The following is a 19,421-nucleotide window of genomic DNA, read 5'->3' as shown; positions in this document are numbered from 1 at the left end:
AGCTAATTTACAGCCAGAGAACAAATTTGTCTATATCAGTCACTTTGATTAGAGTAGACATGCTTTAACTCAAAGGATATTTAATCTGTGATTATACATTATACTTTATATATATGAAAGCAGAACTGGGCTGCTTCCTTTTCCTATGCAGTACATCTGATAAATCTACTAAAGCAAAGGCTGCTTAGTGTAAGCATGCACCGCTTTGCAAATACAGAGCCACCAGTATTTTTCTTGGATAACATTTGTTCCCAGTTGTAGCCATCAGAAGGTCAGAAGAAGTTCAAAATGACATGATGGAGTTTATCTATTTGTTTGGAAAAATGATCTAGATATTGCCGTAGCAAGTTATATTGTTTTGGTTGTATGATATGGGATTTTTATATTAATGCCATATTTTAAATGTACTTATAAAACAGTTGAGTTTTGACTGCTATAGTTTAGATCTGTGCAGTTTTATAACACAGACATTTGCAAATTTACAGTTAAAATTATTTTGGCAGGGACCGCACATAGATGCATTTTGAAAGAAAAACTTGGGATAATTGCATCATGATGGATCTTTTGAGTCCTGTTCATTTCTGCTCGCAAAGATATTGAATCAATACAAATCTCAGGACTGACTCTATGCAATATGTGAATGATGTATGTGATAAGGTTTGGATTTTTTTCTCATTTGTGTGCACAGTATATGTAGATGTGCCATTAAAGTTGGCAGAGTGCTTAAGCAGAGTTGCAATGTTAATGTCATGGTTCACCTCAGGTGTAAAATGGGAATTGCAATACATATCTTTTGTACTTTTTACAGGTGAAAAGTGCAACAATCATTTAGGTGAGGTAATATATTCCTGCTTTTTCTCTCCCATCATCACAATAATTTAAAACTCTGCCAGGTATCATCTTGCTGCTGGTTATTATTGTACTGACTTTTAGAGGATTTACCCCATAATTCAGAGGCTGAAGCATAGACACTCTGCATTGTGGAGCATGATGCCTTTTGACACCATTTGTAGTCCTTGCATGGAACTTTGTGTCTTCAGGGTTGCTCATGTCAGTATGATTTTGGGTCTGATTCTGATCCTATTTCCAATGTTAAAAAATAACTAGAAGCTGAGAGGGTTTTTTCAGTGCTTGTTGATTTTGAACATTTTTAAAGAAATCACATTTTAGATTGAGAAAATGTCACAAAAGATAACATTTAAATTTAATGGGTATGAAATGTATCTATAATCAAACTATGTTATTGCTAATGATGTACTTGTAGTGATTGGAATTGATTTAATTCATAGTCATGACTATAGTGCTAGGAAGACAGTGATCCCTCCTGCATTTTCACTATGTTTGATTTAATAGATATAGAAGGTAAATCTCCTGAAATGTGGAAAAAATAGCAAAAAGTAAATGACAACAGGAAATGTCATTTTCTTCTTTCAGGACTGCCAGACATTCTGTGTAATACAGGATATCCTGTATATATAGTGAAGTCAAATATGAAGAGCATACAGGGCACACTTTATCCTATATTGTCATGGCAACAGTGCTTTTCCAAACATGCAGCAGCTTAAATTTCCAGAGATTCAGGAAAACAGCAACTGCATTTGGAACTATTGCCTATGCAATTGGTCCAGCACAAGGTTTTTTTGAGTGTGGGCATACTGTGCACTGTGACTTCTGTCCATCAATGTTCCAGATTTCACCTTCTTGCTACTTCACATTTCATTATGTGACTTCTTTGCTTTGCTTTGGGGATGCTGTCAAGAAGATTATTGAAAATGCAGATGGGTATTAATGGGGATCAGCAAAGGTCGGTAGTCCAATCTATACCTCACTGTTGAGCAAAAGTCACTGGGTTTTGTGAGCATTTTTTTGTCACCACCATACTTCTTTTCTAGTTACCCATTACAGGGCCTGATATTTCAGGACACTATTCTTCATGCATCCATAGTGAGAGACTCCGCCATACATTTTGCTCTTCCATGTGCTGAACTTTCAATGATATCAGTGGCATAATAAGTACATAATAACTGAAAAATATTAAAATATTTTTTATAATTATACACTGGAATCAGTGAGGAAGTGGAGATTATTACAGCAGTAGAAGTTCTGGGGACAAAGGACACACATCCCTGCTGAAAACAGGCTTCATTAGTCCTGCTCACTGAGCAACCAGCCTTTGAACTATGGAGTGCTCCTGAATGTACTTCATTATTAGGCCTCTGGTAAGTGTCTTTCCCTCTCAGTCAGTTTGTTTATTCATCCTTGATTCCAAGGATTTGCTCAATTTTCTAGTAAGTATAATATATTTCTTATCCAGATGCCACATGGGATTACAAGACAATTTACTTATCTGGACAAAATATATGTCTTTCCTTTGAAGCCTGGAGTAACTCACATCCTTCTCTGCTCTCTACTGGAGAAGGAAAAGTCTTTGAGAAAAAGCAAATCTTCTGCAGTGACATACTATCGTATTCTGTTGGACAATCCTCAGTATTTTTTGACAGAATGAGTCAGCAGAGGCTAGAATCATGGTACATTAACCTCTACTGTCTCACTCTTCCATACTCCCAGTTTCTTGGAGAGTTTTTAGACAAATTTGATCAGACTAAGATGACAGTCCTGGGATTGCAACAGTTGTTTGGACTGTCTCAGTACAGTGTCTTATCTAAAGTTGGCCGTGACTCTCTAATAGCAGTGACTCCCTCACAGCGCTAAAGTACTTTTTCACCTTCTCCTCTCACCTTTAATTTTAGGCTGAAAACATTGGACTCCTTAGTTTACTGTTGTTAGGTGGAGTGAGTGCAAGATACTAAACAACCAAGGGGTTTCAGTTTCGGAATGTTTCCAAAATAACCATAAAAGAAGAAATTTACGTTATCCACAGCATGTCAGAGGTCAGTTCGCCCTCAAAACATGATGTCTGACAATTATGCTTTCTTAGCATGGGTTAGAAAAAGAATATAGTAGACTTAGGGAAACATCATTATTTAAAAAGTGACACATTTCAACAAAGACATAAAATTGTAGGCAGTACAGAAAAGAAGCAAAACCTTAGGAAACCATTACTTCATTAGGACAAATATTTTATGTCTTTTCAAAGACTCCTTATTAAAAAAGGTGAGCTTTAGGACATTCATGTTTGCATGAAATCATAAATGTCATTTGAGAACAAGTAGTGCTTCTTTCTATGGATAAACAGATTTTTATTACAGCTTCATCAAATTCTTTGAAAGTAGTTAATCTGAGTGTATGGGTAGGAGCCAGAACATGGTTATTTTTAATATTCTCTTGTCTTACAAGTGTAGTGGTCAAGCCAGTTAGAAAAGTCAGCTCCATACAGTAAGTATGGAGTCTGTGAGGCATAAAAAGCAGTTGAACAAGGATTGGTTTGCTTGCAATTAGCAGGACCATGTTCCCCTTGAGGAACCTCTTAGAATATACAAATTGACTCTGTTATTTCACACATTGCTTAGTTTCTCCCATTCTTTCTTTAGTATGCCTTCCCTCCCCTTTGCCTTCAAATGGATGGGCTAATATGCGACTTAAAGTAATCCACATTCCCAATGGGCTGGCAGCCAAGGCATACTGTCAGGACAAGAAAGAGCTTAGATTTTAACTTGTCTGCATGTAGTTTTCTCCATGAATGGGAGGGAACTGGTAGAGCTCTGTACTCCACTGGGAAACCAAAGGCTTTTCTCTTCTGGCAGAGGGGAAGTGTGGCAATTCCTTCTTAGCTTGAGAAAACTGGAAAGTTTCTACACCCCCCCCCCCCTTCCCCCCCTCTCCATTAATCTCATTGTATTTTAGCAGAGAATTTCTGTGATTATGCATAAGGGAGAAAGAGACAGGAAAAGTGGGGAAAGGTTATGCTTTCATCACGTTTTCTGGGTCTCGCAATTCATTTAGCCTTATCTCTGTCTTTCAGATTGCAAGCTCTTAGGTGCCATGACTGTTTTTATGTCTCCTGTAATAGCCTATCACTGGTTTACAGTAGATAACTAGTTACAAATTGTTGGAGTTTTCCAAGGAGGAAACCAACTTTCTTTTTTTTCTTTATTTTTTTTTCTCTTTTCTAGAAAATGCTGAGAAACTAAAACTGTTTGCATAAAAAAATCAGTTTCAGGGGAAATTCTGATGAATAAAACTTTGGGAAAAATATGTTTTGAATCATCTAAACATGTCATTCTTACATTTTCTAAACAAAAAGTTATTTTTTCAGTTCAGAACTCTTTTCAGTTTTAAAGTTCAGTAAACTTAGAATGAAACATTTTGTATGGTTTATAAAATGTTGAAATAATCCAAATAGCTTTTAAAAAAAAAACAAAACCCACAGAAAACTGAACAACCCAACCAAATCCAGAAAACCTTGTTCTGAAACATTTTGTTATTGTTATTGCTTTACAAACATTGTGAGGTTTTGGCTATATCCAGTAAAATAATTTTGCATGCAGCTCTGTATGCAAATTAACACTGATTAATTTCTCCTTTGTATTAAACTTTGAGGATGCTGGGAAAAATCATTAAATAAGAACTGGTTTAATTTACTTTGTTTTTACAATTTACACTTTGAGAAAAAATAAAACTCTTTTTGGATTAACCATTTTACTATTACAATTTTTTATGTGGATTATAATCACTGGTTCTATTGGTTTCTAATTATTACATCTGGTTTGAGTTCTTTTGTAAAAAAGTCAACATTTAAAGACAGTACACTTGCTGCTCAAACTACTCTGCTATTTCTGAAATATAGCTGCTGCATCTGTTAGACTACATAAGGTATCTAGATGTTTTCACTTGAAAGTGTTCAGGACAAAAAAAAACCGCCATGTTACCTAAAATTATTTTGGCACAGAGTTGAGAAAGGCTGGAAGGGTAAAGGTAAGCTGCATAATATTAAAGATGAAACAGAAAAATTCAGAATGGAATAGAGAAAAAGATGAGCACAAACCTTTACATTCAGTCCTTGGTTTTTACTTTAATGAAGCATTCTTGAGTACTTTTCTGCTGCCGTGATAAAATGAGAGCCAGAAAAAAGGAACATGATGAGAAAGTGGCTGATGGGAGAGTAGAGGCAAGTTAATAGAATTTTGAGTAACAATGGTTAGATTTAGAAAATGAAGTTGGAATTAATAGTAAGGAAAATATTTCTTAATCTATTTAGAAAAAAGGACAGAGAAGGACAGAGAATAACCAGAATAGCATAAAGGATAATCTTGGAACAAGACCATCTTGTAACGGCATGCTGTTCCATGCCGTCATGGAGCAGCACAACACATAGATCCAAATACAACCTTTTGTTAACGCATGCTTATGTGTTGTATGTAACTTTAGGAGTGAAGGTGTTTGACTCATTCCAGAAAAAAGAAAACGTGTCTCCTGCTGAATTGCCAACTCTGTTACTGTCAGCATCTCTGTGCTGCTTAGGCATCTCCAGTCCCATTACTGCCTTTGTTAGATACCAGATAGCTTCTGAGAACTACCTGAAGCCCTGCAGCATGCAGCTTGGCTCCAAGTTAGCCTTTTGGAGATAGGCTAATTTATATTTATTTGTAAATCTGTATCATTCTACAATTTAAAAAACTGAGTTCAGGTATTGTAAATGAAGACCAGGATACAGCTTTACTGATTATTTTTAGATCTGATCTTTTTAGATTATTTTTTTTTTTCTGGCATGAGTCTAGAATGTGGATACCTAAAGGGGAAATGCTTAATTTTTGTTATCATCCATGTAATTTTACAAAATAAGTGCTTCCATTCTCATCTGCTGAGGCTCTTAGGTTTTAATCTTCACAGTGTGAAGATGTGATGAGTACATGAGTGGTTACTCAGATTTGCTGGTAGTAGTCTGAGATTAATTACAAAACACAGGTTTGCAACAATGAACTTGTCAAAATCTATCAAGCATTGATCTTTTTCCATGTCAGCAAATATGGAAAGAAATGGATGAAGGAAATTTTCAGCTGAAGAGCAGTTGGAACCTGCTGTGTTTCATCCACTACAATAGACAGGCAAAACCATTGTAATGATGAGTCCACCATTTGTTTACAGTATGCACAATTTGTGACAGTGTATTTTATAAGTCTAAAAATTACACTTAATAAATATGAGAAGATACAGATTTTCTTGATTACTTAAACCTAAATGTTTATTCAAGCTTTCATGAGATGTTTGTCTTAATTTAAACAGAGCTAGGACTGCTGAATGGATGCCATTTTTTTGATGTGGACTCAGTACACATGCAACAAGTTTTAGTAACAGCCACACTCATTTAACCAGTAAATGCATTCTACAGAGGATTTGCTTCGCTTTGGGTTGGTTTGCCTGCTGCAGTCAGAATGAAACTGAAGTCAACTTTTCATATGTAGATTGTATATAAAGGTTTTATCCTTCATTTCATGTAATAAAACGATTGCTGTCTTTAATTAAAAAAAATCAGAAGAAATGTATAAATATTGGTGCTGTAGATCATAGCAATGCAGTATTACTTGTATTTTCCCTTTTGGTGTTGATGTTATGTAGAAGTTGGAGACACTAACAGATTGTGGATATTGCTGCTGAGAAGGGTAAAAGATAGGCTTGAAACACAGCCTGTAAGATGGAAGAGAGCCAATGCACTGAAAAATGTCAAGCATCACATTTAACAGCTGGACACAGAAATATTTCTCTTTAATTTGGTAGGAGAAAATTTTTTCACAGCAGGGCACTCTCAAAAGAGCACAAGAGCACAACATCAAAGAGGGTGGGTCTCCTCAGTCAAACATCATCTGGCTCCGGTGATGGAGCAAAATGAATGAACTGTCAAGACTTTTTTCCAGTGTGTATGTTTTTGCCAAGTGAAAAGTAAAAGGTTCAGTGGCTTGTTGTGATCACAGACCAAATCCTGATAGTGGAAAGCTGATTCCCTAAAGTCTTCCTCTGATCAGCTGACAGGCAGTGTCTGAAGAAGACCCCAGATTGATTGATGTTCCACTTTGTATTGATGGCCCCTGCCATCCAGAGAGATAAGTGAGATATGCCAAATGCTTAACAGCTCTGGAGGGCTTCTGCAATTGTGGCTCAAGCAATGTTTTAATCTAATGTTATAATCCTCACAGAAGCAAACTCTCTTCCTATGAAACTTAACATGTTACTTACCAATACCAGACCTGCACTCGTGCAAGAAAAAAACCTATTTCACATTCTGTGTTATGCATCCACTGGCACACCAGCAATACTCCTTAATGCATCCTTTTCATCTGCTTCTTGACTCTGACTTCAGCTCCTGAGTATCACCATGCTGGTTTTCTGACAATCCTACAGTCTAACAGATTTGAAGGAATAATATAAGGCAGGCATTTTTTCAATGTAAAAACATGGCAATACAGTTTGTACAGCCATTATTCATTTGTTTTATGAGGAATTTCAGGCATAGTTTATCGTATACTTTATTACTTGACCTTTTATTCATCATCTGGGGAATTTAGCATTCCAGACATTCTGAAATATTCCAAACTAATAATATGTGTGCCTTATTACATAAAACTCACAAAGGAGTAAAGTACACATTCTAAAATATGTATACTTTCATTTTTACTGAAATTCCTCATTTATGGTAAGCCTTAATGAGACATTTTTTACAAGATTGAAAGAATTATCTGTGGAGTCTATACTATAGTAGTAAAAGGGTGCTCTGGTGTGATGGACGTTCCACGCATACACTGTGTCCCTACCTGTACTTACAGCCTCAGAGTGAATTTCAATAAAGAGTACATGCAAAAAACCTAACCCAAACCAAACTATCAAAATCCTTATTTTCTACAGCCACAGGATCCAGACACAGAATTTAAGTACTTAGTGTAAGTCATGCAACAAAACTTTTTCAGCACAGGAGCTGAACCCAGGCATCTGCAGAGCAGTTCCAGTGTCTGAACAGAGGTGCTTCATGCCATTTTAATCCCTGAAAAGTATCTAAGATGTAAAGACAGGCCTGAGAGGTAAGGGAGATCTGCTTGACTTCTGGAGCAGTCACTGGTGGCTCAGTTGGATACACTAGAAAAAGTGCCCATGAGAAACACTAGTATAAACTTAAGTTTTGACATCTGAATATAACTTTCTGTACCCTAGTCCAATGCCAAACCCTTATGAGTAGTTTACAACCATTGCACTAGGCAGCAATGCTTTTGACAGACCAAAGTAATATACTTGACATTGCTTGAAAGTGAGGTTACTTGTAGACAGGCTTTTGTTTCAGAGTTGGGTTTTTTAAAACACGTAACTCATTTCTGATTTTTTTATTTTTCCCAGGTTTTTTTTTCTCCTAGAATGACTATGAACCATGAGTCAGGAATCTCAAAGTGAAGGTGGTGGAGGTCATCACCTTGTGAACTGATCAGGTATCTCCATAGATCACTTCCAATCTCAGTGATTCACAATTCCCTGATTGCCCCTGGCTTAAAATGAGACCAGAGACCATAGCTTCTCATAGAAAATGCAAAGGAAACTCCCTGTCTCAAGTCAAGAAGTCTTGCTTAGAAAGTTAGAGGAAATTATATCTGCTTTTACATGCCTAAAAAGCAGACAGGCATGCAGGGTTCCATAGCATCTAAGTAAGTAGAAACTTGAGTCCAGTTGACTTCAGTGGCAGTTTTAAGTCTAACTTGATAAGGATTTTTGCTGGTTTTACTGCAGGATTGAGAATATCTCTAGGAGCCATGTGCTTGAGAAGATAAGTACCTTTATATGCCAGTTCTTAAAATGCTTGGGGGTATATGGTATTGGTTCTTTAAAAATCCTAAAGGTAAAGAAAAGAGTTAAAATTCCTAAGTGCTTCAAAGTAAAACCAAACAAAATCCCTAATTTAACAAGCTTTATTTACAGAATTATTGCTGTGCCATGTATGTGCCAGACTTTAACGTCCGAAAGTATCACTAATCATTGAGGCTCGGATTTCTAAGCCTAAAATCTGCTACCTTCTTGGAAGTGCTATTTCACACACAGACACACTTTCATGCATAAATCTATGAAAACATAGGTTGGAACCATGTTTTGAAACTGAAAGTGTACTCCACAGAAGTTACAGGAGTAAGGGATAAAAACCTGTTCTCTCCTTGTGCCATCAGCTTTTGCTGGGTCAGTAGCAAGGTAAGCCCTGAGCCACATTTGAACAACAGTCCTTCCTTGTTGTCCCTACAACTGTCTTCTTTCTAACATATTAAAATCAGCACGATTTAGAATGATTTCAACTTATGAGTGTCCTTTGGTCATCAGTGATTTCTGCAGTCACCAAATTATCAGTAAGTCACTTGAGGATCTATGTACTCACTCGTTTCAGCTGTATTGCCAAGTTTTTGATGCTGAGTGATGAAATCAGACAAAATTTGGTTTTGCACTACTGCTTTGGAGTGTGGTCCTCTGTCACATTATGTTTGTAGTTAGCTATGCTGCCCTTTTAATTCTTTGTCTAACTGGATGAGTATACTAACTATACAGAAACAGGCTGAAAGAACATCTCAGCTGAATGACAGATGACAATGCTTGTAGAAGAATGAAAAAAATATGAAACAAACACCTTTAAATTTCACTTTGCAATGTCTGAAGTTTCTGAGAAGCTGCAAGAAAATTGCCAAAGCTCTGTCATTACTTAGGAGTCATGTTTTTAAGGGCACCAAGGGCAGCAAAGGTCACTATAACTGGTTTGATTCCTGGGCTCAGAATATCATCTTAGGAGCTTTATTACTGAGTTCAGTGAGGCTTTCCAGATGAGTGATGGTTTCCAACATCGGGCCACAGAGTCTTCTTGTAGCTCCCTTCCTAATATGTGTATTGGGATATACATCTATCAGCCAATTGATCTTTGGGTTATTGATCGGGTTTGATCATTTGGCCCCTGTTTTTAAATCATCTTTTCCTTTTTACTCTGTTTTTTTCCTGGCCTCTTTGGGTACTGAGCCTAGATTGGCAACACTTTTTGTCTTCATATCTCATGTCCCACATAAATGAGACTGCAGAGAAGAACTTCAGTTTGTTGCCTTCACGTGGTCTTCTGCTACTGGGGCTGCACTGGAATGCGGTGCAGTGAGGAGCATGGAAATTCCAATGCCAAACGAAAATGTCTCCATTGCAGAATGACTTGTGACTGGAGTTTCACTGCTTTTTCTGTCCTGTCACTAGACCTGTCAGGAGAGTGCAAAAGCACACACTGAGGAAGCCATGTTACATCAGTGGATACTGCAAGAGCACTGGTTTTTACAGACCTGTTTGCATGTGTACAAGTTTCTGAATTCATGTGTGGTTTTTTTCTGCTCTCCATCATCCCAGTTTTGCCCTGTTGTTGAGTAACACTGGTTTGCATTTTGTGTAATTCTTCCCTATTCCAGGATCTCCATGGGCTAGCATTAAAACAAACAGTTGAGACAATTTAAAACGAAATAAATTAATGAAGTCCATATAATCAGCAGAACATTACTTTCATGATATTTTCTGGAATAAGATCCCCGTCCTTCAACTGCTTACACAGGTGCTTGATTTCACACGCAAGTAGTCCCATTGAGATCAATGTAAGTATTTGCTGCATTGGGGTCTAGGTGACAGATATTACAAGATGTACACTCACATATCAGATATAGCTAATTATAAAAATTTGCTTTGAATATTGTGAGCAGTTAAAAACCATTGGCTGTCAGTGTATGTTTCTGCACATTTTCACAGTGATGTTTCATCCCAAGGAGAATATTGCCAACAAATGCTGGAGAACATTTTCATCTGATTTTAACCAGTGAGGCCTTCTGAAATTTCCTCCTTGCTCACTTAGTTTGGATTTCTTTTCTTTTAATATTTTACAGCAGTTCAGAGTGATTCGGGGCAGTTAAAAACATTTGGAAATCTTCATGATAATTCAAAGTATAAAGCAGTTGACACCAGCTTGCATGTAAAACAAAAAACTACAAAAGCAAAAATCCTTCTTTAAATGAACTGTTGCATTTTCTATATGGCAACAGAATATTATCCAGTTGCTTAAAAATAAAAGCACTTTAGAGTAACTAGTTATTGACACTACTTCACGTACATGTAAAGACTGTAGTAAGTAGCTTTCACTATCTACGTAATAAAGCCAAAGTGTTCTTATTTCATCGTAAGCCAGTAAGCTTAGATGTTATCTGCAACATATTTATTATTTTATTTCTGATACTTACCCATAAAGAATTTGAAGGCATATTTTATGTGGCAAAACAAATCAGTTAGACTTACAAAGCAACACTGAAATGTATGTGAAGCATTTATAACCGGTGTCTTTCTGAACAACATCCGTACAGATGAAAAGGGAACTCTGTCCAAATGTTTCCACTTAGAGTAAAATGAGGTTGCTGACATGTATACTATTAATTTTTTCATACCAGTTTTATGTGTGTAGTTGTTTGTTACAGATTCCATATTTACTGGACATCAAAGTTAGGGTTATCACAATGGATAATAGGATTTTTTTATAGTGGAAAAGAATAATTTTCCTGTTTACTGTTTAGGCAATTTAAAAGATAGTACATAATTTATGAAGTATTACAATGTTTGAGATGTGGTCTTTGTAAAGGATGTGATTATATAATGCTGTTATTATCTATCAAAATCAATGTTTCTTTTTATTTAAGCTACTTTTGGAGACTTTTCCAAATGTGTTGCATTTTGCTTCTGAGTTTCATTGTATTTTATATTTTCTTTTATTTCCTTAAAATGTTTGCTGAATGGTCTGTCTTCGTCACCAAGCTAGTGAATGAAAGAAGAAAGACGTGATGGCTAAATACATTGTTGTTGAGTGGGTAACAGGGAAAAGATGCATGTTCAGAAGACCTCTCTTCCTCCAAATCAGATGCCCTACTCCTAATAATAAACACATTTAAAGTCTAAAAGCATTCACGTTTCAAACAGTTATCATCAAATATGAACCCAATTTTAGTTTGGTTTTCAACCTAAACTATGCTCCTTAGATGTAATCTATTCAGGGAATTTTCTTAGTTGTTTCCTCTCTTTCGGTTCCTGCAGAACTTTCTTCTAAAGTTTCTGACTTTCTAGATAATGAGGTACTTTGGCAGTGTGTTGATTTCAAAGGGAGATAGGCACCAATGTACTACAAAGAACTCAATCTAAATGAGTATATTATCAAGTCATGCATACAATCCAGTTTTCTTTCAGTTTGACATGATTAGAAGTGCTAATAAATAAATAATGTATACATGCCATAATAAATGCTAGGAATCATTGCCATTTTGTTTAACAATCACTGCCTTAGGCAAGTCAAGTCATGGAATTGTACTAGTTATTCCAGGGGGTGAATACAATGCTATAAAAGAAAACTACAACAAAAAAAGTTTTAAAAATTGCTGTTTCCTTCAAAGGAAAATCAGATAGTGGTACCAGCCCCAAAAGAACCACAGTGGACACACAAATCCTGGGCTTTTTTGCCTGTACCTTTTTTCTCCAAACCTCCAAATGAACAAATGGACAGGGAAACGTGGCCTGAGTGGATGAAGAGTTATGACCCATAGAGAGGAAACTGGACTCCAAAGTTTAGGATGTGTCTGGAAGATTATGTGTCAGGCAGTAGGTCTTGCTGGCTCTGACAAAGGGTCAAAAGCAGTGTTGCTCTCTGCAGTGTCAGGAATAGGCTTTATAGGTCTGTTCTCTGAATGTAATGTCACATAATTATGCAGTGCAGCATGGACAACAAACAGGAGGATCTGGAAGCCATTGTGCAGCAGGAAAATGATGACACAGTTGCCATAATGGAAACATGGCAGGATGACTCTCACAACTGGAGTGCTGCAATGGATGGCTATAAACTCTTCAAAAGGGATAATCAAGGAAGGACAGGTGGTGGGGTAGTTCCATATGTTAGGGAGAAAAAAGAAAGAAAAGGGCTGAGGTACTTAGTGTTTCTTTGCCTCAGTCTCTAATAGTATGACCAGTTGTTCGTGGAGTATTCAGACCCTGGCTGGAAGACAGGGATAGGGAGCAGAACGAAGTCCCCATAATCCAGAGGGAAATGGTCAGCATCCTGCTACACCTAGATGCACACAAATCTTTGGGGCTACAGACAAGGGTACTGAGGGAGCTGGTGAAAGTATTCATTGAGACACTTTCAACCACTTACCAGCAGTCCTGGTTAAATGGGGAGGTTGCAGTTGACTGGAGGTTAGAAAATTTGTTGTCCATCTGCCAGAAGGGCCAGAAGGAGGATATGGGTAACTATGGGCCTGCCAATTTGATGTTAGTCCCAGGGAAGGTTATGAAGCAGATCATCTTGAGTGCCATCACATGGCACGTACAGGACAACCTGTAACAACGATCAGGCCAGGTCAGCATGGGTTTATGAAAGGCAGGTCCTGCTTGACTAACCTGGCCTCCCTCTATGACAAGATGACCTGCTTAGTGGATGAGAAAAAAACTGGATGTTTAAAAGGACTTTAGGAAAGCCTTTAGTAAAACCTTTGACAATATTTCCCACAGCATTCTTCTGGAGAAACTGGCTGCTCATGGCTTGGATGGTACTCTTTGCTGGGAAAAAACTGTCTGGATGCCCAAGATACCAAGTGCTGGTGAATGAAGATAGATCTGGTGGTGTTCCCCAGGGCTCAGTAGTGGGGCTGGTTCTGTTTAATCTCTGGTGATGATCTGGAGGAGGGGATTGAGTGCACCCTCAGTAAGTTTACAGATGACACCAAGTCAGGTGGGATTGTTGATCTGCTGGAAGGCTCTGCAAAGGAATCTGGACAGGCTGGATGATGAGCTGTGGCCAGTGGTGTAAGGTTCAACAAGGCAAAGTGCTGGGTCCTGCACTTGGGCAAGAACAGCCCCATGCAATGCTCCAGGCTTGGGGCAGAGTGTCTGGAAAGCTGCTCGGAGGAAAATGACCTGGGGGTGCTGACTGACGCAGCTAAACGTGAGCCAGCTTATGCCCAGGCTTCCAAGAAGGCCAACAGCATCCTGCCCTGTATCAGCAATAGTGTGGCCAGCAGGGCCAGGGCAGTGATCATTCCCCTGTACTGCACTGGTGAGGCTGCACCTCGAATCCTGTATTCATTTCTGGGCCCCTCACTACAAGAGAGACATTGAGGTGCTGGAGTGGATCCAGAGAAGGGCAACAGAGCTGGTGAAGAGCCTGGAGCACAAGCCTGATGAGGAACAGCTGAGGGAACTGGGGGTGTTTAGTCTGGAGAAGGGAAGGCTCAGGGAGGACCTTATCACTCTCTACAACTACATGAGAGGCAATTGTGGTGAGGAGGGTGTTGGTCTCTTCTAAGTAACAAGTTACAGAACAAGAGTAAATGGCCTCAAGTTGTGCCAGGGGAGGTTTAGATTGGATAGCAGGAACAATTTGTTCACTGAAAATTTCTTCAAGTACTGTAACAGGCTGTGCAGGGCAGTGGTGGAGTCACTATCCCTGAAGATATTTAAAAGACATGTAGATGTGACACTGAGGGACAGTTTAGTTGTGGACTTGGCAGTACTAGGTAACGGTTGGACTCATTAGTCTTAAAGCTCTTTTCCAAACTAAATGATTCTATGATTCTATAATCACACACTTTTTACAAACTGTCAGCTTAGTACCCATGCTTATAAGTGTTTTCTTGGTATTATTTTTAACTTCTGTTTAGGATACAGTCACCTGTAGAGGATTTTGTAGTGCTGTTTGTCAAAAGCAAGGTCTCACAGGAGTGAGATTTGCCTCATGTAGAAATTACTCAGTTCTGATGTCCAAAAAGCAAAGGAAGAGGGTTTCAGTATTGCTGTGGCTTGTAGGTTGATACGTTATCAGAAAAAGAATATAATTTGTATGGTTTCTAGAAGTTCTGACATGTCAGTGTCATACTGTTACAATGAACAATTTATGAAGTTCATGTACTCATCAAAAGTACTCCTTGCTATCTTGACTCTTCCCTCTGAAGGTGAGGGTAGAATGTCTTGTGGGAGGAGAAGGCTAATACTGAGTGATTTGAAAATCCTATGACCTTATGCATGATGTCAGTGAGAACAGTAGTAAACAGCAAAAAGCAAAGTTTTTTACTAATTATAAGCATTAATTCTTGCATGTTTTGTGGTTTTCTTCATATCTCTTTTGATGTCTTGCAATGTAAAATATAATCCTAATAGCTACTTTTACAGTACAAAAGTATATGCAAAGAAAGATTCCACTCTCAGGACCAGTTTTTCTCCCTCTGCCTGCAAGGAAAATGAGAGGTCAAGTAAACGGTATGATAACACCTTTTTTATTTGACAGTATGGAAAAATAAAATGCAGGTAGAATTTCTGAAGACACAATCCTTTAGCAGACTATGGAAAGAGAACAAAAGAAAACAACAGATAAAGAGGAAGAAAACTGCAGTGAACTAACAGTTTTGCTCTCCCTGTCTATTCCGTGAAATTGTTTTTAGTTGCTTTTTATCTTGGCTTTCTCTGCAGCTATGCTACATTTGGATTCCTTTTTTCTAAAATTCTGTGGCATCCATACCGGAAGCTGGAACACCAGTCTTTAGCTTTAGAATTTAATTTACTCCCCTCTGTCCATGTAAGCAATACTGATTATTGTCAGTACTGAAATAATTTAGAGTTCTTGGAAGGCTCTCTGCCTTTTCTGTTAATACTACTTAAATATTTCATGGTTCTACTTAAACCAAAGTGATAGATGTTCCAGCAACTGCTGTTTATTTTACTTTGTAATGGTCATTCGCAGATTTTAGAGGATCATTTTCATGAGACACCATGTGCTTTAGAAATGATATATTATTATTGCCATTATATGTTGCTATAATCATTGTCATTAAAAGTTTCATTATCTATAACCTCCAAATAATTATAAGTAAACAATCCAGCAACTAATAAATCCAGTCTTTCATATTTAATTTATATTTGCATGCCATTACAAGATGAACCTGACCTGTATTTATGTCTCAATTACTGAGTAAACTCAGGGGAGTTTACAAAGGAAGGCAGTATACAAAACAGAAAAGAAATTTGAACTGTGCTGGTTACACTTCAGACTTACTTTCTTGGAAAAAGAAGGCGCTTCTATTGTATTCCAAAGCCAGAGGATTAAATTCAGAGAGCAATAATATGGTTCATATTCTGAGTCTCTTGATATGTAACATAGCAGTAAACTACCTGTAAGCAGTCAAGAACCTATTAAGAAGTTATTTAATTACATGGAAACTACAAAGGAGGAACACAAGGCATGTCAAAAGAGAAGGTGAGTGCAGTCCTCTTGTATCAGACTCTGGTCTCTGCCAGCAGTCTGGTGCGTTCCTCAGAATTGGAAGATGCTGTAAAAAAGAAATCTTGAGGTTTTGAAGCATCTAAAGCAAAAGCAGAAAGCCCCTTAAAACTCAGCAAACCCAAAAGTTAACAGGTACTCTGTATCAGAAGAGGGAAAAGAATCAGTAAGCAGTTTAGGTAACACTTCCAAGTGTAATCAAAATAGAAAAACAAAATAACTAATTGTATTTCCACCACTTAAAGCAATGACTGTTGTGATATACTGAAAAAAACACATGCATTCTCCATAGAGAGTTGAAGAAATGGTGTTTTGCTTTGTCAGGAGGATCTTGTGATGTACTAAAAGTTACATCAGATTAGATGGATGTAGTGAGATAGTCAAAGATTTTCATTAACATGAATTTTCTAACATACCGTGAGTGTTAAAGTACATATGCATGTGTACGTATGTACAATACAGATGCAGACAAATATGTGTATCTATATAGTTTGCTGGATTGCAGTACTGGATTGCACTATAGCGTTTGGGTTGCGCTACAGGTTTGCTTCTGTTACGGAAAGTCATAGTTTGCTCTCTTGTGATAGTTTCTTCAGGAAGTTGTACAGCAGTTGCCAAATTTAGGCAGTTGTAAAATGAATAAGAAGTGGTGCATGATGGTAATATGAATAATAATCACTGCAGTTAAGGATTTTAGTGTTGGTTGGTTTTGTTTGGTTTTTTTGTTTGTTTGTTTGTTTTGGTTTTGTTTTGGTTTTTTTTTCCAGATTTTGACCTGTATTATGCAATTTCACAAGTAAACAAATCAAATGCAGTGTTATTTACTATCTAAGTTAGGGTTTCTGCTACGGGAGTACTCTGTCTGATTTCTCTGACTTTATTTCACCCCTCAGTGCATGTTAGGGTACCATCTTGCTTGTCCAAGATGCTCCCTCAGCACGCATCTGGTCATGTTCTGCCTGGTCCTTGTAAGCACTATGGAACAAATGATAAGGATCTCTGTATACACTTGACTTCCCTGTCTGTCATGCTTTAGAAGTGGATATATTACTTCTGATTACTCTCAGTCCCTCGTGGTCAAAACCAAAACCAAGGCTGGCTCCTGAATTTGAGAGTCACATGTGGTGGAGTATAGAACTAGATTTTGATTCCTGTGTATGTTTTTGTGTGCATTGTAGGAAACCCACTTTTAATAAATCAGAAATATTGACTATAACCACATAATTTCTGAGATTATTCTCTTTATATTGAAATAGAAATGCAAGATTGTTGTTTTTTTTTCTCTTGAAATCTTAAATTTAAATTCTTCCCCTTGAATTAGCAGAATTAGTACTTTCATGAAGACATGAATTTAGGCTTATGTAATTTCAGAAGCGATAACATGTTTTGGGTAGGATTGTTGAAGCGGGGAGGGGCAAAAGATTTGAAGATGAGGTTTTCTTCAGATGAGCTCTTAATTGTTCAGATGAATTGCTGAAGTTTAGCGAAGTAATGATGTAACAGGTAAAAATCCTGTAACACCATGCACTTTTACTAGGATTAGGACTTTCTAAATCACACTTTTAAGCAGTCAGAAGCACAGATGTGCATGAAACGTGTATTTTCATGTCAGAACCAATTTCCAGAGCAGTTTCATTCTTTCATACGAGAGGCAGTATCCAGTGCTGAATAGACATAATACTCTATGTTATTTTTTAAATCATCATAACTGGCTCGCATATCCTTAGCAGGGATGTCATGTTTAGGAAAACCATGATTCCCTCAGGACTGATTTTTCATTTACTACTTCAAAAATTATGTCTCAAGAGAGATTCTAAAGGCATTTCTTTTTGCTTCTAGTCTCATTTGTTTTGGTATTATGAATCCTACAACTCCCTAATGTATCATGTGAGCTTGCTGAAGTACATGTTCTTGCTGCAACTGAGATGTGAATGAAGGGGTACTTATTTAGGGATTACTACTGCCCCTTGCTCAGATGTTCCAGCATTTTCAATCAAGTCTTTATGCCCAGATTTTCTTGTTTATCTGACAGTTCATTACTTAAGGCCACACTGTCAAAACAGGTTAAATATTCTTTGGGAAACATGATCACATCTTTCAGACACCACAAACATGTTTAATACAAAAAGATTGGCTTGATAAAAGAAACATGATAAACTTGCATTCCACAAAATACTTTTCTGCTGCTCCATGTAGATTTCTAAGAGCATCAGTACACAATGACAAATCTCATTGCAATAAATTCCTGGAAAAGGCACAGAGAGACACCAGCAAATCGGTGAAAATGATTGCTGATGATTTGTTCTAACTACTTGACCTTGTGACATCTCCTCCAGATATATGATCAAGATGGGACACTGCAGCACTTTATTGATGGTGGGGAACCCAGTAAGTCAAGCTGGATGAGGTATATCCGATGTGCAAGGCACTGCGGGGAACAGAATTTAACAGTGGTTCAGTACAGGTAAAGTATATTTTTATTTACTCAATGCAAAAAAAAAATGCTTTTAGTGAAAAGCCAGAATGTAACTGTCACCAGCACTACAGCCTTTGATTGCAGAGGCAGTAGCAGGGATTTTGTGAATGTGCTCATTCAGGGCAATACAAAAGCTGCAGAGTGGAGCTACTGGGAACAAATACAGCCCCAAATTGTTCGTGTACCCACCACACTTCACAGAGACCTCTGCACTTTTTCAAACAGTCTAATCAGAAGCAAGCTAACACAAGGAACCCTCTGCCCTTAATAAAGATGCATGTGGAAAAAGAAGGGGAAAAATGGCAGGAGAGTGGCTTTGAACCCAAAAGCTTTCCAAGAGTCAGTCATGAGGCACGTATACACTTAAAGCTTAAACTTTGAGTGCACCTGCTAACCAGGATTGCTAGTACTTGTGTCTCTTGTGTTGCTGGCTAGAGAAGGTCAAAATGTGAAGAAAAATGTAAAGAAATTATGGTGCATTTTACTTTGTACTCACAAAGAGATTCAGAAAACCCGGACAGCACATATAAATACATGATCTCGGCTATAAACAAATCTTTCGTCTCAGAATTAGAAGCAACTGCTTGGCCTTTTTAAGCATGGTAGCAGGCACATCAAAGAATGCCCTGGGCTTGCCAGTCATAATGAGTAATCCTGATTTTAGCTAGTTGCTTTAGAGAGCAGAGTTTCTTTTCTTCAGAAAGAATCTTA

The 19,421-nt window shown here is 37.6% G+C and overlaps 1 protein-coding gene across 1 annotated transcript in view; it reads left to right on the top strand.

Moving 5' to 3' along the window:
* The window catches only part of PRDM6 (PR/SET domain 6), a 71,842-nt gene that overhangs the window by 29,157 nt on the left and 23,264 nt on the right, over positions 1 to 19,421 (top strand). Inside the window, exon 3 of the mRNA XM_061468681.1 lies at positions 18,571 to 18,698. Within this exon, the coding sequence (XP_061324665.1) occupies positions 18,571 to 18,698 (128 nt within the window). The remainder of the gene's footprint in view (positions 1 to 18,570; positions 18,699 to 19,421) is intronic.

This window comes from Pezoporus flaviventris, unplaced genomic scaffold (assembly GCF_033815535.1).
Source record: "Pezoporus flaviventris isolate CSIRO_AGI_PZ_B2104156 unplaced genomic scaffold, CSIRO_AGI_Pfla_v1 ptg000050l, whole genome shotgun sequence".
NCBI lineage: Eukaryota > Metazoa > Chordata > Aves > Psittaciformes > Psittacidae > Pezoporus > Pezoporus flaviventris.
The sequence above is the reverse complement of the archived record's forward strand: the minus strand, read 5'-3'. Positions and strand labels throughout refer to the sequence as shown.